Source organism: Chaetodon trifascialis, chromosome 8 (genome assembly GCF_039877785.1).
Source record: "Chaetodon trifascialis isolate fChaTrf1 chromosome 8, fChaTrf1.hap1, whole genome shotgun sequence".
Classification (NCBI taxonomy): domain Eukaryota; kingdom Metazoa; phylum Chordata; class Actinopteri; order Chaetodontiformes; family Chaetodontidae; genus Chaetodon; species Chaetodon trifascialis.
The window spans coordinates 7,872,414-7,896,378 of record NC_092063.1 but is presented as its reverse complement, the minus strand read 5'-3'; the positions used below and the strand labels follow the sequence as shown (position 1 = coordinate 7,896,378).

The window sequence follows — 23,965 nt, the reverse complement described above, 5'->3', positions numbered from 1 at the left end:
TCTTTGTCCTGCATGAAAACGTGTCTTTTGCATGAGCATACTGAAAATCAGGAATTGTGATAGTGATTTAACTACAAATGTGAAGACAAAAGTTTAATTCACAAACAATTATATTATGTTATAATATAATAAATTAGACAAAATCAGGATATCTAACAATTAAACAAAGCAAACATGGAACACAAGTACATAAGTGGAAAGGCTAGGGAGAATTTTTAGAATATAAGCTTCATTACAGTAATAAAATGCAGTGTGTACATTATCTGTGTTGAAAAAATGTCTGTATATAATTTAAACTCATAGATTTGCTTTGAACTTGTAAACTGGTAAACTTTCAAGACTCTGTCTTTATGCTGTAAATGCAGAGATCCTGACGTTTCATAGCAATTAATCTTCTAAATTCCACCAGCACCAAGATCCTTACTGTGTCTAATGCTTCAGAGAAGTATTTTCTGCTCATTCCAGCTACAAAAACACTACCATATCTGTGAAATGTGTAGTGATTTTATGGCTTTATTTAGACTGTATTTTCTTTTCTGTACCTTTAGGGGGCAGTGCAGTTTCATGGGAATATTTACAGGGGTGACACACTGAGCCTCATTTCATAAAATATGATGTTCATTTTCGCCATTGCAGATAAATGATGCTGAAACATTTGCAGCTATAGTAAGATTATGAAAAAAGTTAAATGCAAATAAAAATCTTAGCTGAGGTCAACAGCACGCACAGATGCTCTCTAGAATGAGGCGAAAAACCAAAGGATGTCCACTTACTGTAATCACAACTGTCGTCTTTTGTGTCTTTTTGGCTAAAATGGTCTAATTTTCATCATTTCCTCTTCAGATATAGTTGTAGACACTGTACATGCAAAGTGCAAGGATAACCTTTGCATTGACATGTGAAAAGGGCACTTTTTCTTTCAAGACAAAGAGGGGCAGGGGTGATGCCCTTTTTGTCCCATCCACTAGTCTGGGTGGTTCACACAGTCTAGTGGCAACAATGATTGCTTAATAATGATGTGGCTTCACTGCTGTATTTCCAGCCAGCCTCAAACTCCATCTGACTGAAGTGGCGCTGCTCACGCTGAAGGTTGAGAGCTGTGCAGCGATAAGAGCTCTTGCTAGTTATTGTATTTCTGATATAAAAAAATACCAGTTGCTGTTTGCACTGTGGCTGTACATTAAATATAAATATACCCGCTCTGGAAATTTATCCATTCTGACTCATCTCGTGACTTGTCCGTCACTGTCATTTGAAGATTTCTCTCCACCTCTCTGTCATTTCTGTCTTCATTTTGCACAAAATGGAAATTTGACAGAATGTAAATGTCAAGACATTTTCCCTTCAAACCTTTTTAAGTACAGTGCCACAGCCACCAGATGTATTAAATCAAAAGCCCTCCTTTAATTTGAGGCATGTGAAATGTAGGTAGAAAGCTTTTAAAAACTAAATAAATCAATGTCAGCATGTCAGTATTGTTTGTGCACAACTGGTGAACCAAGACACCTCCATTCTCAATTTAGTTCATTTAGCTTTTTCACAGTTGCCAAACAGGCAGATGTTGAGAGTGAGGACTACCCTCCACCAGCGCAATTATCCAGTTGTTGGCATAATATGCAACAATATGTGAAATACCTGTGCTCTAGATTAATGGGAATGAACTAGTTTCTCCTTTGCGGCATCACTGAACTGTGCCATGTTCAAGAGCAATTAATAGACATTGCCAATACATTTCCACTTCATGATTGCACTTGTGTTTATGGTAATATTCATTAATCACACCCTGATTTACATAATGTAAAAGCTCTCAACCACATCTTACTTGAATTATGTAAATTTTTTGCTGCAAGCCATAGGGGATGTGATGGGTTTTTCTTGGCTCCTGTCTAAGGAATTATATGAAATAGACTTGTGATATACACCAAGTCATCTGTCTATAACAACATTCCCACTGTATGTTCATAATTTTGGTGCAAATGAATGTGCATTGCATATAGTACCTCCTAACCTAAAGCATCACTGGCCACCTGTAAACTGTCCTACTTGAGCTTTTCTGTGGCTTAACACAAATGTACGTAAGCAGACATCACATACAGGTATATTCTTTGAGCTTACAAACATCCCCTGACACACACAGAAGACTAAATGTCAGTGGGGCAAGTTAGGTAAGGTGAAACACGGGGTGAAAACATAACTTGGAGAAATCTAGGTCAGACAGTCGACAGGTGCCCATGGAGCACGTTGGCCGGCACTATAGGTCACCATGTTAGCTGTACACGAGGAGTCACAGTTTGGGGATGATATAAAAGTCACTGCATCTTCAGAGTGCTGTCATCTTTCATCAGGAAGCACACTGGTCATGCATTGGTCATCCAGTCTGCGGTGATGCTGATCACGTGATTCAAAAGGCACAAGACGTGTTAACCTTTCTAAGCTCTTTCAACCCCAATTCCAGAGAAGTTTAGATGTTGTGTAAAATATAAATAAAATAATGTGAAAAATTTTCAATCCATTTTGATATACACTCAATTGAAAACAGTACAAAGACAATATATTTAATGGTTCATCTCATCAGCTTTGTTGACCTTTGTAAATATCTGCTTATTCTGAATTTGATGCAGCAACACTTTCAAACAATTTGGGACAGGAGCAACAAAAGTTGAATTCTACTAAACACCTGTTTGGAACATTCCACAGGTAAACAGGTTCATTGGTGATTGGGCATCCTCAGTATGTTCACAAGCGAGGATGGAGTGAGGTTCACCACTTTGTGAACGCATGATTGTACAAAGGATATTACTACATGAGCTCAGGAACACTTAAAACTGTTGTCTGAATGATTGCAGTCTGTTTTTATTTACATTTTACATAGTGTTCAAACTTTTTCTCAATCAGGGTTGTAGTCCTATCATCATGATTGAAGATTTTGGGAAATGTGATTCTTCACTTTGAAGAGTGAGATGGAGTCAGTTATCTTAATTTGGGATAAAGACTGGAAGCGGGGGAAACACCCTGATGATGGTGTTAGATGAAAAGTTAAGAGATCACCAAAGCTCTTAGAATCCATCCTGAGGGGGGGTAAATGTGTATAGCCTACCAACTGTCATGGCAGTTCATCTTTTATTTTCAGTTCACATTTCACTCAAATCCACAAATTTAACTTAAGAATTAGTCAGGAAATCACTATGGCCAGTAAGATACATCCACTGGGGACCATCAACATCATTCACTTCATGGCAACCCATCCAGCAGTTGGCAGGATATTTCATTCGAGACATTACCCTCCTTTGAGCAATGCCACTTAGATAATTAGCAAAGATGACAGGTTGTAGTTTTTCGGGGAGTTATGCATGGATGTATTATATGAACCGGATGCCGAACTCAGACATGGCACCCACTCGCTTGAATGAAAATTGCTCACATGGTGCATAAGACAAAGACGTCTTCTAACCTCTGGGTGGAAAACAGCACAAGCACCAGGTCAGTGGGTCACAGTCAGCACACAAAAATCCCTTTTCTGTGCTCTTGGAAAGTTTTACAGAAAAAAAAAACCCTCCACGATACTCAGAGTAACAGTCGACCTTGTTTGCAGTTGTATGTGTCTGGTCAACAGCTTTTGGGCCACAGGAGATTTTTTTTGTTGCACTGCTGGATCCAATCTATGGAGTTATGTGTTGTGACTGTTGCTTGACACCCTTGACTTCCTGGAGTCTCTGCTTGTTGCCTGGCAACCTCAGGGTGACATCAAGACTCCAGGAAGTCCACACCTTGCTATTTTTACATTTGGTGCTTCTGGTTTTAATGCTAAGCTAATCAGCTCTGAGCTGTGGCTCAACAATAACATGAAAATGTTATCTCTCGACTCAGATAACTCACGGTCATTAAGCATATTTTCCCAAATGTGGAACTTTAAACCCTCCTTGTATGCAAATAATGACTAATGTTTAAGGAGGTGGGGTTTCTTCTAGTGGCTGTGGTAACAGCCTCAAAACAACAATTCAATGTGTTAGTTTCAAATAACAAATACTCTATTTAAAGAAAGGAAAAGGAAATAAAAAAAAATTAAAAGCAGACTGCTTTACATATTGTTTGTGACTTAGTGTTGGGACAGTCACACACAGAGACACAGTAAGACCAGTAACAGGAAGAAATGAGCATGAGTGAGTAAAGCATTACATTCAAGTAGGTGGGTGTCAGTGTCAGCATGTTATGAGGTTATTTATCTGTACATGTGAGGGCAAGGAGCACAGCGCAAGGATAGACATGTCTATGAAGCGAGACAGAGAGGGACGTGATTTACTTTGTTTCTCTCTGAATCAGGCAGCAGGTGCAGTTGACGTCCTCATTCAGTGTTTCATGCTATATATTAATGGCATCAAAGAGTCGTCTGTGACAGATGAGCAGTTGTTTCCATCTATGCTCCGCACAACTAGCCATGCTCCACTTCCTCTGCCAATGGCTGACTGTTATACTTCAGATTGATGAAGCCATCTGTCATCTATTTGGGGTTGGGAGGCAGCGCTCGGCCATGTACGCTACATGCTACATGGGTAATATCAACATATTTACGTACACAAGCCGTCACTCATATGTTTCATGTAAAAATAATTGCTTGCATTCTCATATGGCACACAGTCAGTCAGAAGGATATACACAAAACACACAAACATAGACATTTGAGAGACACTTGGTATTTCTGTGTAATGTCCTCCTTTGAACCTTCTCTGTCATGTTTTAACAATTCATCAATCATTCTCCAAAATGACATGTCGCTGAAGCTCTGCCCTCTGAACTGAGACACGTCAAGCACACACAGCCAGTTGTTCTATTGACACAAGTCAGATAACTGATGAGATGGCATCAGGTTTTCCACAGAGACGACATGAGTGCACAAAAATCCCCCTCAATTTGTGTATTTACACAGTCAACAGATTCTGCATGTTGACCCACTGGCACAGTCCGACATTTTGGGAAATAACCTTTTTCACTTTCTTTTTCCAAGAATTAAATGAGACAATTTAATTTTCTGGAGTTTCCGCTGGTTGACTGGCCAAGACAAACAGTCCAGCAAATATACCCTCATAAAATCACAACTCATTTTTCCACTTTTGTTTTTGTGCGGATTAGACAAACAGGCTCTACCATGTTATCTAGTGAGCTTTAAAGGTGCTGGTGGGCAGATCTTTACACCTTTGGACAGAGCCAAGCAAGCTGTTTCCCCCCTGCTTGAGCTAAGCTAAGCTAACCAGCTCTTGGCTGCAGCTCTGTATTTAGAGTACAGATATGAGAGCGGTGCCAATCTTGTGATCTAATCCTCAGCAAGAAAGGGAATGTCAGAAAATGTCAAACTATTCCTTTAACATAAAGGGCCATAGCTATCATGAGGTCAGAGCCTTGTGTTATCTATTTCTTTGTTTAATTCATGTATGAACCCTTCACATTTACAAGCTCGAGAGTTTTTCAATACTGTTGTGCCAACAAAATGATAACTATGTGAAGGCCTCATTCCCTTGAACTGTATTCCTGTCAGTGTGAAGACAGCTTTCAAACATCACTGGGACCTTCATGTTGGGGAATAATATTCACAGAAAGTGTAATTGAATAGCTGAGCAAATTAATCAAATATCAACAATCCAAATAATTAAAAACAAGATTATGAGTCTACACTGTGTGAACTTCTTAACACAGTAGAGCGAGAGCTAAATGCCATCAGCAGGTTATTAACATTCTCATAATGGCTCATAAAGTGTTGCTTAGCAAGTTCAATATTTACCACGGCCAGACCTGACGTTTAGCAGGTCTAATGCCATTAGTTTTTCCAGTTTATTTAGGGAATCATCCAAAGAGCCTGATATGGAGAGGCCAGAAAAGAGCACTTTAAACACTGTTGAGGGGCCATCAACAGCGGCGGAAGAAGTATACATTTTGCTTAAGTAAAGCATGTAAGTATAATGAAGAAAATGTACTTAAAATATCTAATTTGATTTATAATAACACATACTGGAAAAGTGGCATGAAATGGAAATGCTCAAGTCCTTCAAATTCAAAGTTAAGTAGGCTACGCCTGCAGTACTTAGTTACATCCCAGCATGTCCCTGCGATTCATTATCCACCCTTACCAACGACACGAGACCTCGTGCACTGCCTTCGTTGTCCGGCTCGCGCACTGCGCATCGCTCATTGGTTGGCGCGACAATATAAAGTTCCGCAGTGATCCGCTCATTGACTGCCGCTCTGCTTCACTCACTCACTCACTGACCGAAGAAGAGGAGGGACACGGCCGGCTACCCAGAGGATTTACAAAAACTTTAGCGTTCCTATCTCCTCTTGTATTTCCTTTTTTTACTCTCCGTCCGTTTCATTCACTCCGCCATGAAGGAAAGAAGACTCACGCAGCCGTTTGTAGCGCGGTGTAAACTCGTGCTGGTCGGGGACGTCCAATGCGGTAAAACAGCGATGTTACAAGTCTTAGCCAAGGACTGCTATCCAGAGGTACGACATGTCTCTACAGCCTGATGATGTCCACGTTTATCCTTTAAAAATCATTCTGATTGGAACAAATATTGATTATGTAAATTTCAGGTCATGATTGTGCAATTCATCCCCCATCGAGGCAGTGTATAAATATTACTTTAATACTATCTCAGGGATTACTTTTTACTGTTTCTAATTGTGTTAGAGGTGTACAGTAAACCAGTGATACTTCATTTAAATACTCAGTGATATTATTGATTCTTGAAGGCCATTTATATTTTTAAAACTCCCATGGCACCACGTAGCTTGTAGTATTATTGGGTTTGCATACATGTGTTTTAAAGGATATTTGAGGTTTTTATGAGTAATTTAGAGATGGCTGCGTTAAATCCTTTCAGATTGGGAATAATACCAGTGTAAGATTATTGATCATGCTGCAGGTTTGGCTGAGCACAGATGAATCTATTGATTTAAAGGAGAAGTTAATCATCGCTGACTTGACTGTTTTAACCATTCAGAAATAAAAAATTCCTCACAAATATGATTGTCTTTCATTTTATGTAATTACATATTTAATATGTGTGATGGACAGTTGGTCTTTTACTCTAATGATGAATCAGCCCACATATTTCCATGTGAATTTGGGATTAAATAAACATTATAAATGCTCCCTTTCCTTTATGGTGCATTTCTAGACTTACGTCCCCACTGTGTTTGAGAACTACACGGCCTGTCTGGAGCTTGAAGACCAGCGTGTGGAGCTCAGCCTTTGGGACACATCAGGTGAGGATTATACTCTGATTTTTTAAACCTGTGCACAGTTTAATAAAACTGACTCTTGCGCAAAGGACAAGGCTGTAATCTCCCTTCCCCTCTTATCTTTGACTCGCTGCCAATCTGAAATTCTCCCCCAGCGTTCATGGTCAGTGTTTGTGCTTGATCAGTGGGTGAAGCAGCTTCAGGACTGTATTCATGGGTTGGTTTGTGGAACTTGTTTACCCTCCCAACATCACAGTCAGCCCGGAGACAAGTAACAACTGTAAATAAAGCTCCATCCCATTCATTGTTTTACAGGCAGTGTTGTTGCTGTTTACCCAGACTTACTATCTGCCAATCCTGTTTTGATGCGGTTAAGCTGCTTTTCACTGGTGTGAATTCTCTGTCGGTGGATTGGTGCAGGAACGACAGGCTTGCCTGGATTACCCACAGGCCAATTGGGGCACTAAATCCACAGTTTTACATGGAAAATCATGCAAAATTAATGGAAAATCATACATGCAAACAATTAAAACAAGAAGGATCCCACAATCAAAGATGAACAGGGGCCCCAGTTTGAGACATACAACTGAACTGGTACCAGGGACAGCAAATCCTGAGGGCCAAGTTAACTGTACACTGTATCCAGTGATAAGTACTGACCCCAATATTGCCCCTAATGCCCCAATATTATACTGTTATATGGGGTCCCTGATGTATACATACATATTCACACAGTCTTTTAGTTAGATGACTGGTTTGATTCTCAACTTGAGCAATCTGATCTGCAAAGATTCAGAAATGAAACATTTACTACACCTCATAGTGGCTCTGATGTTAGAGTTCAGGTAAATGTTAGTTTCTTTGTTATGTATGCTCATAAACCTGAACCCTTTGAGTGGATAAACAGTTTGTTTGAATCAGCCTGGCTTCAGTCCACTGGATGCAGAGCTGATGTTCATATCGTGGCTCTGACCTTTGACCCCTATGTGGAAGAAGTCAAGTTATCCAAGATCACAAAAGAGTCATATATTGCTTTTAGAGCTCCACACACCTGTTTTATAAGGTTAAAACAGAAGTAGGCGAACACTTTGGGTCACCATCATCATAAGTATAAATGAGAGTCGGTTAAGCAATTAGTTGATCAACAGAAAATTAATTGCCAGCTATTTTGATAATTGAACAATCAATTGATTTCCTTTCAGGACGAAACACCAACAATTTTCTGGTTCCAGCTCCTTCAGTGTGAGGATTTGCTGCTTTTCTCTGTTTTATGTCATTGTGAACTGACTATCTTTGGATATTGAACTGAAATTTTAAACAGTTAATCAAGAAAAAATCAGCCGATCAATCAATAATGAAAATAATCGTTAGTTGCAGCCCTAATACATTAATATGGGCTACAGTTCACAGTGTCGCTCCTTATATTTGCTCCAAAATATCTGACATGTTCGTGACCACTTTAAGTCAGAGTAATGAAGACGTTTTGTGGACCATGCTAACAGGTTAATTGTTGCACCCTATTGACACAATGACCTTAAACTTATAGAATAATTATGTAAACAGGATCAATGAGAGAAGCGTCCACTCGTATAGATTCATTTCATAACAGCACTGGCTGAGGCATTGTGCTCAGAGGAAGTTGAGCAGTGCCAGTTGGCCTGCCGAGGGGTTGTTTCACAGGGGAGAGGGGGATGCCTCGTCCATGCAGGGGGTGGAAGTCTCTGAGAGTGTGTGTATGTGTGCGTGTGCGTGCGTGCATGTGTCCTGTCTTACTATGTGTGCAACTGTGCATGTGTGTATGGCCGACAGTCACTGGGAACAGAAGGCACAAGTGAGGGATACTGAGCGCAAAGATATGCATGACCTCCCCACCGCCTTATGCTGTGTGCCGCCTAAAAAAAGGTCTTATGTAACTGAAACCAGCACTGAACTAATGTAGGTTTGTGTGTTTGTCTCCCACAGAGTAAAAACTTTCTGGACAGTCACCCTTTCCAGAGGAAACATTGCATAAGACCTATTTACATTTGCAGTACACACAAACAGGCAGTTCCTGTCACTCTTTATGTTTATCTCCATTCTTTATCTTTATTATCTTTATTTATAACATTTTGGGCTGCAGCTAAAGAATATTTTTTATTACCTACGCTAAGGAGGATGTGTTTTTGGTTTGGTTTGTTTGTCTGTCTGTCAGAAGGATGTGGAAAACTACTGGTGTGTAGGAGGGTTTAGCGTGGGTCATGGAGAAACCCTTTGGAGCTTTGGAGCAGATCCGCATCATGGGGCAGATACACGAGATATGTTTCACTTAAGGCATTTGGTTCCGACAAAATAACTGCAGTACATCCTAAAATTCAGTAGGTGGTAGTAAAGTTCAATAGTGACAAAACATAGCCTAAAATATGATGATACGAGTACGCTCAAACGTCACACAGAAAGCAGTCGTTATGGAGCGTGGAGCAGTTTTATCGGAGGGTTATAAGCGTAACGTCGCTAACAAGGCTTTTTTTTTTCTCAAATTAACTATGGAAACTGAATTTCTGGTTTTCACTAATGTATGTTAAGTACGTGAAATATTTCCAGTTTAGAAGAACATTATAAAAGCACAGGTGAGATGATGAAGCTTTAGCTATTCTGACATAGTTCTACAAGTTTCTGAAGTATATCCAGATGTATGCAGTGGTTGCACTTGCAGATTTACATGTCATAGAAGATATTGGCTTTGGTGGTGGTCTGCACTCTCTGAGTCCCCTTGTTGTTATCGATTAATTTGCAAATTTTCATCATTAATTGGCTAACTGCTTGTAAGAAAATAGTGAAAAATAATTTGAAATCACAGTGTCCTAAAGCCAATCCACATACAATACAAGCCACCATCAGATGTCTTGTCTGACCAACAGTCCAAACCTCAAATATATTCATTTTAAAATGACATGAGATAAAGAAAAGCAAGCAATCCTGACAATTTAGAGGCTGAAACTAGAAAGCGTTGCTTGAAAAATTTATTTAAAACAATCCTGGAAATCAATTTCCTGACAATCGACTAATTGAATGAACTCGCTATGTGAGCTCTGATAACATTGCTGCAGGTGTCTCACTCTGATATAATCTGATCTTTCGCATACAAAACAGACGTGAGAAGATTTATAGTTCAGTGTTTCACCTCGTTTCTGCGCGAGTCACAAGCTTAAAGGCTCAGAAGCATAATTTGCACCTGCTATCAGGATACGTCTGATCTCGTGTTCTCGAGGAAGAATCCGACTCCTTCTCTTCGCTCTCATTCTGTGAGAGCATGGAGGGCCGTTTCGATGCATCAGCTAATGTTTGCTCAACTGAAAGAGTTGTGTTTATGTGCACGAGGATGTGTGTGTTTGTGTGTCCAGGCAGGGGGCTGCTAATGTGTGGGAGGCACTGGGTGCTAGAAGTTGTGTCTTCTTTAGATCTCCCTGCCTCCTCTTTCTCAAGCCTTACATCACCCTGGATAGTTATGTGATGGGCACATTGATTCCCACTAAAAAAAAAAAAAAAATGTTATTGATAGATGGTCGTTGTATAAGTTGCTCCACTTTGCAGATTTAAGTCAAAGGTTTGGACAGAAGCAGAAGAGCCTTGCACGGCGTGGTGGTAATAAAATCTTTTCATTAATGTCTAAAGAAGCTGCCAAATCATCAAGACAGCGTGATTGTTAGTTAGTTCCAGGAGAAGCTTATTAGAGGTATCTATTCCTGATTTAATTATACCCTCTTATATTGGTGAGGAAATCTTCTGGTGTGCATTTGGCCCCTGAGGACAGGAGTCGGAAATTAAATCTTAGTGTTGCTGTGTGGGGAGTGATTAGGTGGCAGAGAGAAGACAATAGAGAGCGGACATCCTGTCAGTCTGTTTATAGCACAGGAGCCTTCCTGTGAGTTTAAAAAAACATATAGCTGTGCTGTTTATGGAGGTGTAAGGAAAATATGTTTCCTTCACACCATAATTCACATTCTTGTAAGTGAGGTGTCGTATTTATGAGACAACACTCGGGGTCTGAGTCGGGTGATGAATAGTGTTTGTTATCATTTGGACAATTGAGAAAATTTACTCCTGGTAAATGAAGGATTTGGCTGTATTTTCATCAATGTGCAATAATCATGTCAGAGCATCACTGATATCTGAGAAGTAAAAGGTTCACTGATGTGTAAATGGAGCCTGCAGCAACATTAATGTCTTCATGTTTAAACTCTTAGTCTTAGTGTGACTGCTGCATGCAACCAAATTTATGTGACTTGACCACAACACATTTTTACCATTCCATGGTGGTTGTACTGGTTTCCTTCAAAATTTGCACAATTCATCCTTGAATGCTTCTGTAATGTTCTCCACCAAAATTTACATTTTGATCAGAAATCACAAGTTAAATTGTGATTTCAGCATCAATTAGAAAAGGTTAGAAATGCTGGAACAGTGCTAAATTAAGCAAACGGTGTAATGTTTGGGAGTGACTGGCCCACAGGGGGCGCTGCAGTTGTCACTGAATTTAGCGACTTTAGAAACAATTGAATGTCTTGCTGTGACTCTGTCAGTTGCAGCTGCAGCGATCACACAGACTTTAGTTCTGTTTTATTTCTGTTCACGTAAAAGCATGATGTTGTGATTTAACCTTTAAATGAATCGTTCCACATTTTGGCACATATGCCTGTTTGCTCTCTGGCTGAGAGTTAGACGAGAAGATTGTCACTACTCATATCTGTCTTCTTTATGAGGCTACAGGCAGCAACAAGTTAGCTTGACAAAAAGACTGGAAATGAGGAAATGTCTCGCCTGCCTCTGTGTGTCGGTAACAAACCTTGACCTTCATATTATTTAACTTCTGTTATTTAACAGACAGACGTGAGTGGTATCAACCCTCTCATTCAACCTCCACCAGAAAGTGTGATTCCAAACATGTCAAACTTTTGCTTGAAGAGGAATTCTTTTCAATGGCTCAGCTCTCTTTTATATTTTTTGACACAGATGGAGCCTTATTTAACAGACAGATTCAAAGTGCCTAATTTGGTTCAGACATAGTGTTTATTTTGGCACTTCATCTGATACTGATACTGCTAAAACTCATGGAAAGAGTGTCCGATGATGACATGATGATAATTTAGCTTCACAGGACATCTGGTAGTTTTTTATTTATTTTATTACTCAAACAAAACTTTGGTAAATAAAGTTTGACGTGATTGGTGCCGAGTTGCACTGCCTGTGATTCAGTGACTTAGTTTGCTTTACTGGAAGGATTCCTTTCAGTGGGAAGGCGTCAAGCTTAGTGAAGTGATTTGCTCTCTTATCAGTTTGGCAGGGGTGTGCGCGACTGTTTGTGTTTGTGCTGTGTGAAAGTGAGGAGGACGATTGTGATAGAACATTATAATGGTGTCAGCTGGAGTCAGACCACAGAAAGAGTGTTTACTTTCTTTTTCTGCTTGCTGACACGGGGAAACTTGACTCAGAGTTTTCAAAGATGTGCCCACCTTCTTAAAATACATGTTGATAAAACTTCATGCTCTTGTCCCTCAGATAATGAGACACTCCTGAGTGTGTGTCCTGACTTTATTCTCCCTCTCTGTAGGTTCTCCATACTACGACAACGTCAGACCCCTCTGCTACAGCGACTCAGATGCAGTGCTCTTATGCTTTGACATCAGCCGACCGGACATAGTAGACAGTGCACTGAAGAAGGTATTCATATTATTAACTGCTGACAACACTCCAATCTCACATCTTCATTTTCCTTGGGTGCAGGCTGTCGGTCCCCTCTGTGGTGGATAATCCTGCCCCATACTCACTCTTTATATGTTGTGAGCTTTGCAAACACTTCACACCTGTTCCTGCTCTCCTTGCAGTGGAAAGCAGAGATCCAGGACTTCTGTCCCAGCACACGGATCCTGCTAATAGGCTGCAAGACAGACCTGCGCACAGACGTATGCACGCGCATGGAGCTGTCCAATCAGAAGCAGACTCCCATCTCCCATGAGCAGGTTTGTTTCACGACGAGCTATTTTTGTATTTTGAAGGATCGCCTTAGAAAAGGTTGATGGGAATTCAAAATAATGTTTTCGCCTTTTTCGAACAAAAAAATTCCTGTGCTTAATGGGCAATACAGACACTGTGATGTAGGGAACATTTAACTCACTCATCTGTTTCTTGCACATTAAAACGTGTCCTCATCCCTCTGCACAGATCTGATGTAACTTACCACACATTAATACATGAAACAGACAGAAATGATATATTTCTATATATCATGTGTTTTATATGTACAATATATGTTATGTTTTTCTGCAGTTTCACCATTAGAGGTCTGACTGGAGCTCTTTTAATTACGTCATCTTGTTGTGCCCTCTTCTTGTGCAATGTTAAAATAGTTTTCCAGCATATTTATCTCCATGAACCAACTCCAAATAGCATTAACGGGAGAGGCTGGAAACAAGCATTCATTCACTTTTTTTTCAGATTTTCTTGAAATTTCCTTTAAGTTTGAGACAAATTTGGATGGAAACTCAGCTTATTTAGGTTTCTGTCTCCTGTCTAGACTGGGATATTCATGGAAATCCCCCAGTTTTATTCTGCTCTAGCTCATACTCACATATTTTTGCTTCACATCGCAGGGTTCATCCATGGCCAAGCAGCTTGGAGCAGAGGCTTACCTGGAGTGCTCAGCCTTCACATCAGAGAAGAGCATCCACAGCGTCTTCCGTACTGCGGCTCTGGCCTGCATGAACAAACTCCAGCCTGCCAATAAACCCAGCCCCGTCCGCCGCCTCTCCAAGAGACTCCTACACCTGCCCAGCAAGACAGAGCTCCTCTCCTCCACCTTCAGCAAGGACAAGTCCAAGAGCTGCTCCATCATGTGAATACTGCTGAGATCATGCTGGGGGAAAAAAAAAAAAAAGAAAGCAAGGACAAGCAGACTGCAGATGCTTTAGCAGGGGTCCAGGGTGTGCAAGGGAAAGAGAGCAATGGTGTGGATTTCTACAAAGCCTCTCTCTCCTTTGCAGCATCCTCCCCAAAACTGTCCGTCAACCACTTCAACTGCAACACTCTCTATATTCAGCTCTGACACTGGACTTTTGATCATGACTTGTCACCAGCACACAGTGCAGAGAAGGAGTGGAAAAAAATATGTTGAAACATTTCTGATCAATTATATACACCTGTACAAAGAGAGCAAAACGGGCACTTTGAGGTGTAGATTCCTCACATGAGGGTTGCTGTGAGAGATTCAGCTTAAATAAGGTCGTCTTTTCTATGGGGGAAGAGGCTGTAAACACTGCATTTGACTGCATTACCCTGATGAGATCCATTTGAAATTCCGATAGCGGCGCCCTCTCCCATCCATCTCTTTATCTGAATGTCTCTTTAAGGTCACGATATGGGCTGAGTGACGAGATGAAATGCAAAATCCGACAGTGACAGGAAGCGATATCTACAGAAATGCAGCTCGGGGAATTTAAAACAGCGGCCCTTGAAGAAATTATCCCACCGCCGACCCCTCGCGGTATGTCATTTGGAAATTAAAGCTGACAGTGGAGAAAAAGGGGAGAGAAGGGAGGGATTTGGCAAGCAAGAGTGTTCATTTGCAAAGGCAGTGGGAGGACAAACCGAGAGCACATCTAAAGGAGTGCAATGTGACTCAGCACTCACATGAGCCACGAACAGTCTCGGGTGGACGTGTTGTGACAAAAACAAACACAAAAGCCCGGGCCATGTAAAGACTGTCTGAACACGATTTTGTCAGATCCCCTTTCATCGCCCATCACCACAGCGGTCTTAATTGTTCAATGTTATCAACCATTAGGCTTGATTTTAGTCATGTTGCATTAATGATGCACCATCTCACTGTTCTCTGCTACTTTAAGAGCTGCTTAATGGAAACCAGTTTTTCATACATGTTCCAGCAAAAAAAAAAAAAAAAAAAAAAATCTTGGTCTTTCAAAGGTCGAACAAAGATTTCTTTTCATACAAACCGAACTGGATGGATTTATTCACCAAAAGGAAGTCTTAGAAATCTTTGTTTTTGAATCCTCTGAACTGTAAACCTGTTATGTGGGCCTGCTCACCGCGCTTCAACAAGCTCCAGGTGCTGCGTTAAGCTGAATTTTTCATTGTTAACAGTTATCTAAGATGCCCCAGCTGACATTTCCAGCCTGGACAGCTGCATTAAAACAAAACGTCCCTCAGATGAGAGGTGTGAAGGTTGAGCTGAATCACACGAACAGGCTGGTCCTGTCTGGACAAAGGGTTTTTTTTTCCTTCCTTTTATGCTTTAAAAATATTTCGATTTTATTTTTGCAACTTCCCTGAAAACTATTCTTGACATTTTCCGTTTCTGAAATAGCTTCCTTTTTCTGGATGTTTCTACTTGCTTGTGGCCGTCTTTTGGTGTTTTTGTAGTTGTTGATGTTGTTCTCGTATTCGGTCTTCTGGCATTAGCGGCTGTTGACAGCTCGTCTAATGGAGGACTTGATGATTAGTAGGTCTGCGCCGAGACGCCCGGAGATCTCTGGATGTACGGAACACTGGAATTTTACATGTTGCCTAGCAACAGTGTGAGCAGGGGCAGGCCTGAGCGGGGTTCCTGCCTCGCGGAGAGAGGGAGGGATGGTTCTCCGAGAGGGCGCCTCACCTTTCATTTGTAGCATTAGACAGAAGCCACTGCAAAGGTGACGGCCGGACATTTCAGGGAGCAGCGCACTGCTCATGATCTCTACGTGGTTTTAAAGACCCCACGCTGGTAGCAGCCACGAGCGGTTTGTTGGAAACAGCATGCCATTTAAAACATGTCTTCTGCAGCTCTGCTCCAGTCATTATTATTTCACTTCTCATTCCTGTCTGGTGCATCGTGCGATCCTGAACAAGCTCCACTTGGTTCGATACGTAGCCGTCATCTCCTGCTCGTTTCTGACAGACAGACAGACAGACTCGTTTTGTTGTACATATCCGTCCTCATAAAGCTGTTTATTAGAAATCCCACAAAGAGAATGTTACTGAAGCAAAACAAGATGTTTGTGTCAAGTTGCCTGTTACGGCTTAAATTATTGACTGAATTCTGTATTTGTTACTGTCATAACGCTACTTTCTTTAAATCTTTATTTAAATAAATATGTCTGAAGTTCATTTACAAGTCAGTGTTTATTTGTGTGTTAAATCAATGAAAATTAGGCCTTAGACCTTTGATGGATGCATTTATCACTGTTATGAAGAAATACACGTTATGGGGCTACACTAGAATAAAACAAATGGACTAAATATTGCACAGTTTTCAAGGTATGAAAAGTCTGGAGGACATCTTCATGTGCAACAAGCAGCACTTGTATCAAATTAGAGCAAAAGACTATTTGGGTAGTCTAATCAAATTCATGGCTCCTTGAGACTGATAGCTTGGCAGCACATAGTGTACAGTATTTTGTCTCAAGACAAAATGAGAACGTATAGGTCAAGGGCACAGGTTCACTTCACACTTTCACTAATAAACCACGACACAGATAACACATTATTCTCCTGTACGTCTCAATAACAGGCCAGCTGATTTCACCTATAACTTGGCTGCTAAGCGTAGCTCTAGCATTTTTAGCTCAGCTCTAAAATTAAATGCACTCAGGTTTCTATTCAAACAGATTTCAGGACATCAAACTGAACTTTTTTGTTCAGTCCCTGAGGACCGTGTGGCCTACAATTAGATGATGACGGCAGCGACACAGTATGGTTTCAAAACAAGCCTGTGGATGTTATACCACTGAAGCATGAACGTAGCCTTAAAGGAAGAGCCCTCCCCCCAACATACATATACACACACACACACATCCAAAGCCACATGCATACATCACATTACATAGATGATTAGTTTTGAAAACTTGCCACTTTCTATTGTCTGGTTTAAAAGACGAGGATTTGTTGCTAGATACCATGTTGTGGTGTACGAGCAGCCCAGGATTGGCCTCGACCAGCTTTTCATAAATCCCCCATGAGGTTTGTGTGTAAAGTCCTTCCTAAGGTCTTGATTTAATAAATTATACCCACACACACACATAAAAATATATTCTTAAAAACATAAAGTTACAGCCGATCTGTAGCTATGACTGTTTTTTTTCATACACACAAACATGGAGTAACATGTGTGTCTGAATTACTATTACTCTATTACTTACTATCACAGTAACTAAGTCCTGTACTTGAGTACAAATTTGACAAGTCTTTTTATGCCACTTTCTGCATCTACCCTTATTCAGAGGGAAAATAATTGTACTTTTTACTCCAATGCAATTATCTGACAAGTAGTTCAAAATGAGCTCCACCTCAACGAACTACAACTGTAAAATTAAATCTATAAAATAAAACATATATAAAAGTAGGCATATAGCAGTCACAAGGGCCATTTTTCTACATTGAGTACTTCTAAGAGTACATTTTCTTGGTTGCATATGTTTACTTAAAGAACATTTTCAGAGGAGTATTTTAGGTAGTACACATTTTGGTATTAGTACTGGGATTAGCATCTGCATAGTTTCTCCACCACTGATTTTTCATGCAGTTTACAGTGAGAGGGAAATCCGATCAAGCTAACATTATTTGGGCATAATGATCAGTAATCTTTGTGTTTTTGGTGAAATGTAATTTAAAGTCTACCCAGTTTATATTATTATTAAACATTCAGATCAAATATCAGAAAGTGTTATGTTTTATTTCAGTCTGAACAGGAAATATAACGTTAGCCTAGCAGCAAGCTAACGTTGGTTCCATCAGTTAGCTAGTTTGATTAGCTAACATTACGTAACAGTTAGCCACACCTGAGAGTAACAGCGTGGATATTATACCTTATAACTAATCTCTACCTTGTTAGCATGGTAATTTAGCAATGTTAATATTACTAAGTTAATTTGAACTTGGTGCAACTGTCTCCAGTACGTTAATATATGAGGCTAATCACTTTATGGCCTTCGTGTTTTGCTGTGCATAAAGATTCACCTGCACTGGAGGCCATAACAGATTCAGTTGAGTATTTGGGAGTCTGAACAAAGCTTACCAATGTGAATATTAAACCTTGAATATTTCCTTTTAAGTGCTGCTTTCACCATTTCCTTGTCTGTTGCTTTTTCTTACATAACCAGTTGTCCTCCCTGACCTCCATTTCCATATTTGCTTTGTCTTTCACTTGACGGATACGGCTATTATCAGGATCTCCCTGTCTACGTCCTGCTGTCACACTCTGCCCACTGATGATACGACACGGATGAAGTAGCTGAATGTTTGCCATTCCTGTACTATCACACACAGGATACAGCAGTGACTCTTGACCTCCTTATTACCTTTGTACAGTAGGAAATGGTGAAAATATACCCTGCATCCCTGGTCTCAGATAAATTTAATCTCCTTTCTGCTCTGACACTGACTTTCTACCACTGGAAATGGAATAGCAGTCTGATCGTGTCTTGGATAAACAGGGCTGCCAGGCGGTCTGTCTACGACACTCCTCTCTCTTATCTTCTTCTGCAGTTTCTCTGTCTCCTTGTCTCTCTCACACAGATACATGCATACACACATATATCAAAAACTGGCCCGTGTACGTTACACGTCTCTGTAAATCAGATAAACCTCTGACGAAGGCGTATTGAACCTGTCATCCATGGCAGGTTGCTCTAAGGCATGATTATACAGCATGCCACAGTGGATGTGGAACTCAAGCACTGCCACAGTCCTTCGACAACGACTGCACCTTTTTGGTTGAAAGTAATAATTATTTGTGCTGATTTTGCTGCAGACTGTATTTAAAGGGACAGTTAAATATTTTCTACATACGCATACTTCTGTCTGTAGGACAAATGTGAAGCTACAGCCAGCAGCTGGTTAGCTTAGTTTAAATTGATATTTCTTGGCTGGCAGTAGAGTTAAGCTATTGTTTCCAGTCTTTGTGCTAAGCTAACAAGCTCCTGACTGTAGCTGCACAGTTATTTATTTGTATTGATCTTATCTAACTCTCCTCAAGGAAACAAATTTCCCAGAAATGTCAAATTATTTTCTTAAAGTTGCTCTTTGGCGTAAGACCCACACTGCCATGGCGAACCAGTTGAAGGAATAGTATACACCTATTTGTTTTTATTTTCCAAAATATGAAAGTATTCCTTTGAATGAAGGTCACTGCACTGCCTTCTTTACATTACATTGTCCCAGACTTTGATGTTGTGTATATGTATGTGTATTTTTTTGTTTTTTACTTGAGTCGGAAATCAAAAACTGATTTATTGATAAAATTACCTTCCAGGACGATTTCTGGAAATCAGTTTATGCCTGAAAATAGATTTGTACAAACCAGCAATGACACATGTATGGCGCTGACATATTTGATATAAGCTAATGAACAGGTCAGCAGCATGTGATCTGTGCAGTCCAGGCATTTGTCCCGTCCTCCCTGGACGGATAGCTGCCTGCAGCAGAGATGGTTCGACTGTTGAGGATCAGGAAGCAGAGGGAGGATGATTTAGGGAGGAGTGCTGCCGTCTCAAACCCTCTCGGGGAGTCGGAGAAAATGGTTGCAGTGCAGCATGGCTCATTACCACATAAGCACATCATCTATCAGGCATGGCAGCGCAGACATATAAAAACACACACATGATGCAGCCTCACACACATTCACACAATCCACCTATCAGACCTCTCCAGCGCAGCAGCAGCAGAGAAGGAAGCAAGAGGGGGCTGATGAGAGGATGGGTGCTTGCAAAGCTATGCTGCCTGGTTACTGATGAGCTATCTGCAGACTGACATATAGGTTACATTCCCTTATATGCCTGCGCACGCTGACACACACACACACACACACACACACACACACACACACACACACACACACACACACACACACACACACACACACACACACACACACACACACACACACACACACACACACACACACACTCTCTAACACTGAGCTTTGCCACAGCTGCTCTGACAGAGCCATAACTCCTGTCTCTGGATTGAAAATGGGGTTGTATGTCAGAGGCTCAGCTGGCTGAGGAGTGACATCCTCCAGTGTCCCATATGGGCATCTGCCTCAGTCCAGCAGACATGGCCACTATGATGTCTTTCAATCTAGTTCAGAAAATACACATGAAAATATACAATAAGAAAATATACACAATACCTGCCGGACTATTTCTTGGTCGTGAGCCAATTAACATGTTAATTAGTGAACTTTAGAGGTGCTGGTAGGCAGATTTTTTTTTTTTTTTTTTTACCATCAAACAGAGCCAGGTTAGCTGTTTGCCTCCTGAAACCAGTCTTTTAGACTAAAATAGAAACCTGGATCTCGCTGGAGGGATTACATATCTCATCTGGCCCTGGAACGTCTCGAGATCCCTCAGGAGGAGCTGAAAACGTTGCTGGAAAGATGTCTGGAAGCCCTGCTTAGCCTGTTGCCACCGCGACTCAACCCTGGATAAGCAGAAGAAAATGACTGGATGGATGCTAAGCTAAGCTAACCAGCTGCTGGCAGCAGCTGTATATTTACAGATACAAGAGTATTGATCTTCTTGTCTAACTAAGGAAAGAAAACAGTATTTCGCAAAATTTAACCATTCTTTTAAACGGCCTGTTTAGCTCTTCAAACACAATTATTGAGATTTTTTTTTGCATGTGTCTGAATTGCTCCGCCATCTCTGGTCTCACAGCAGCCAGAACCGGCACAGAAATAACAAAAATCAGAGCCAAATTTCTGTGATTGTGATGGACTTATTGTTGAAGTTTCTTTCAATCAGTTTGTCTCTCTCTGTCTGATTGCTCAGTACAAAGCTGTTCTGATGTGACAGGTTCAGGCAGCAGGGCAGCTCTCAGCCTGAGCATGGCTGTGTGCTTTGGGCGACTCAGTGAGGCACACAGACATCACCAGACAGCACACACCACAGCCTGTCTATAGCCCTGAACCCCGAGGACCGACTCACATTAATATTAACCATATTAAGCTGTGTTAACATTTGCATACAGCGCATAATAACCTGAAAATCAAATGACATATTCAAAAAATATGCAGTCATGGCTTCATCTTTGATCTTTTTTTAATTAAATCTATTTATTACTGCAGTAAATTCTGCCATTCAGGCAAGTTCCTTTGTCTCATTTGTGAGTTACTCTGTCAATTGTGCCACTGCAGTCCCATTATCTGCGCATGTGTGTGTCTGTGAGTTCTGTATTTGCAGCTAAGGGCATCCACGCGTGACCATGTACATGTGAATTGGTGTATGAATGTGTGTCAGTGTGTGCTGTGTATACTAAGCAGTTTATCTCGTCTGTTCTGCATATTTTCTCGTTCCCCAGTGCAGCGAGGTGAGCCAGGTTCACACACACACACACACACACACACACACACACACACACACACACACACACACACACACACACACACACACACACACACACACACACACACACACACACACACACAAGCTCAAGCTCAAGCTCAGGTCTGCTGCAATGATAAGACCCCTTGTGTCCCTGCAAGAGGTAAATAGACTCCCCTGGTACAACTATCCCGCCCCCCTTACCCTTATCTGCCTTATTACGACACCCCCAGAAACCCCCATTTACCCACACTGTTCACCTTCAACAGATCAACCCCAGACCCCTGCGCTTCATGCCTATGTGCCCTGTTTGGCACACCCTGAGGGCATGTCAAGAGTCACTGCTCTTCTTCGCTTTAATTAGACGACAACGCCTGGCATTGGGGAATATGGGGGGAAGGGAGCCAAGTCTGGGGCACACGAGGTGTTTGGGATGGGGGTCGACTGTACTTAGGAGTTGGGGGAGCGGGTTAGTGTTGGAGATGTGATGTGTACATCTGGATAACAGCTAAACACAGTCGTATCTGTGCCATCCAATCATGAGACCCCAGCAGAAGTCTGTTTTGAGGGCTTCAAACCTGGTAAATGTCTGCTGATCAGTCATTTGCATTTTATATTTAAATATTTTTAGCACAAGAACTGACCAACATTTGTCAGCAGCGGCATCAAAAGGCATGGAAGAAGACTTCAGGGGGATTATTATAATCATTATATATTACAAAATGAGTTTTTGTAGCTCAATTATCTGTTTTTATATCAGGGTAAATAATATATATATGCTGAGAGATGTCCATGTCAATTGTGCTGTTATCGTTATTGAACCCTTAATCACAGTTCCTCTTGAGCTAAATCCTATGTACTTCACCCAAAATTCACATTAAAAGTGAAAACTGTATCCACAATTTAGAGAACATATGTAATAAATCCACAGATGAAAGGAATCTGCATGGTAACACTTACAAACACAATGACTTCAGGAAGCAGCATGAGAACAGATGAGAATGTGTTGACATCACGTAGCATCTACTCCATTAGCTATTATTATTAATAATAATATTATTATCAGCTCACTGCCTTAACAATCACACAGCTCCCCTTTAGCAGTATTAAATTGTATGCTATGCTATCACAAGTCCTGCCCAATTAGTGAGCTAGAAGGCTAAATAGCCAGATTTTGAGGGATGGTGAATAACTTTACCTGGTACAGGCCAACATCCTGCAAAACAAACTGCGCCTGTTCTTCTAAAATGCAATTAGGTGTGTTTAATTAATTGCATATCATTCTCACACATTTGAAAAACCACTTCAGCAAATTATATCAGGCTGTAGCCTTTATCTCCTATAAGACTGATGCTTAACAGAGTGCTCTGTGCATGCAAGTGCATTTCACCCTGCAACCTTCGGAAGTACAAATGATAATAATAATAGAGTAACATAAAATATAAAAAAATCAGATATCAAAATCTGGTGGGACAAGCTTGAATGGGTATGACGCCTGTGTTTGTCAGTCCTCTAACATTGATCTCTTTGCTTGCTTGCACAGTGCCCAGCTTTAACCGTCATCAATAGTTAGCTGTTAGTGATCAGAATTAGGTAATCATCATCATTACACAATGCTGGTTGAAAGCAGGTCAGTTTCCTGACCCGAGGAACCCTTAACAGGCCATGACAAAACCAAAATGTGGACCGTTTGACATTAAAATGTTACATGAGGGTAAGATCTGAACGTTTCTTTTGTGTATTTACGTCTTTTTTTTCACTCCTTATAACACATTTCCCCCAGCTTTTATCTAAATGTTCTCCTCAAACACACTTGCTTCAGCAGCATGGACCGAAAATGATGGTAGCCTGTTTTTGAGATTCAGTTGGTGCAGTAAATCCTCGCTCTATACATAACTTGCAAGGAGTAACTGTAGACATATTGTATGAGACGAGCTCCTAATTGGAAAACGTAGGGTAGTCATGGCAACAGTGAAGCACAAAAGTGTCAAGACAGTGTGTGTGAGTGTGAGTGAAGTATATCAGCACTTGGCAGGGACACAAAATGTCACAAGCATTGATTTGAAATAACACCACCTTGATATTTCCAGTGCCTGAAGTGCAATTCTACTCAAAACTGCGGGCAAAATTTTAGAAATCACAGACTTTCACCACTCATTCTTTAGTTGTGGTGATGCATAATACACAGCTATGATCATAATGCTGTAAGAATATATTCACACATAACAGAGGGTGCTGTATGCTGCAGACTGTAAAGCCCCTTCAGGCAATTTGTAATACTGAGCTATATAAATACAATTGACTTGGGCGCACTATATTTATGCATACTGATGTTTCTGCATTTTGTTCACATGATTACTGCAACTTATGTGCACGTGTTATCG

At 40.8% G+C, this 23,965-nt stretch overlaps 1 protein-coding gene across 1 annotated transcript; it reads left to right on the top strand.

The window, feature by feature from the left end:
• Positions 1-6,152: 6,152 nt before the first annotated feature.
• On the top strand, positions 6,153-16,142 carry LOC139335343 (rho-related GTP-binding protein Rho6-like). Its single transcript, XM_070968901.1, has 5 exons — positions 6,153-6,492; positions 7,170-7,257; positions 12,821-12,930; positions 13,095-13,229; positions 13,860-16,142. Exons 1-5 carry the CDS (start codon positions 6,373-6,375, stop codon positions 14,103-14,105), a joined length of 699 nt encoding a protein of 232 aa, XP_070825002.1. The 5' UTR covers positions 6,153-6,372; the 3' UTR covers positions 14,106-16,142.
• The last annotated feature ends 7,823 nt before the right edge of the window (positions 16,143-23,965 follow it).

Bases quoted from the DNA above. Each gene is read 5' to 3' on its own strand.
- LOC139335343 (XM_070968901.1), top strand. From the start codon at position 6,373: ATGAAGGAAAGAAGACTCACGCAGCCGTTTGTAGCGCGGTGTAAACTC. The intron at 6,493-7,169 runs GTACGACATGTC...GTGCATTTCTAG, and splicing joins CCAAGGACTGCTATCCAGAG to ACTTACGTCCCCACTGTGTT. The intron at 13,230-13,859 runs GTTTGTTTCACG...TTCACATCGCAG, and splicing joins CTCCCATCTCCCATGAGCAG to GGTTCATCCATGGCCAAGCA.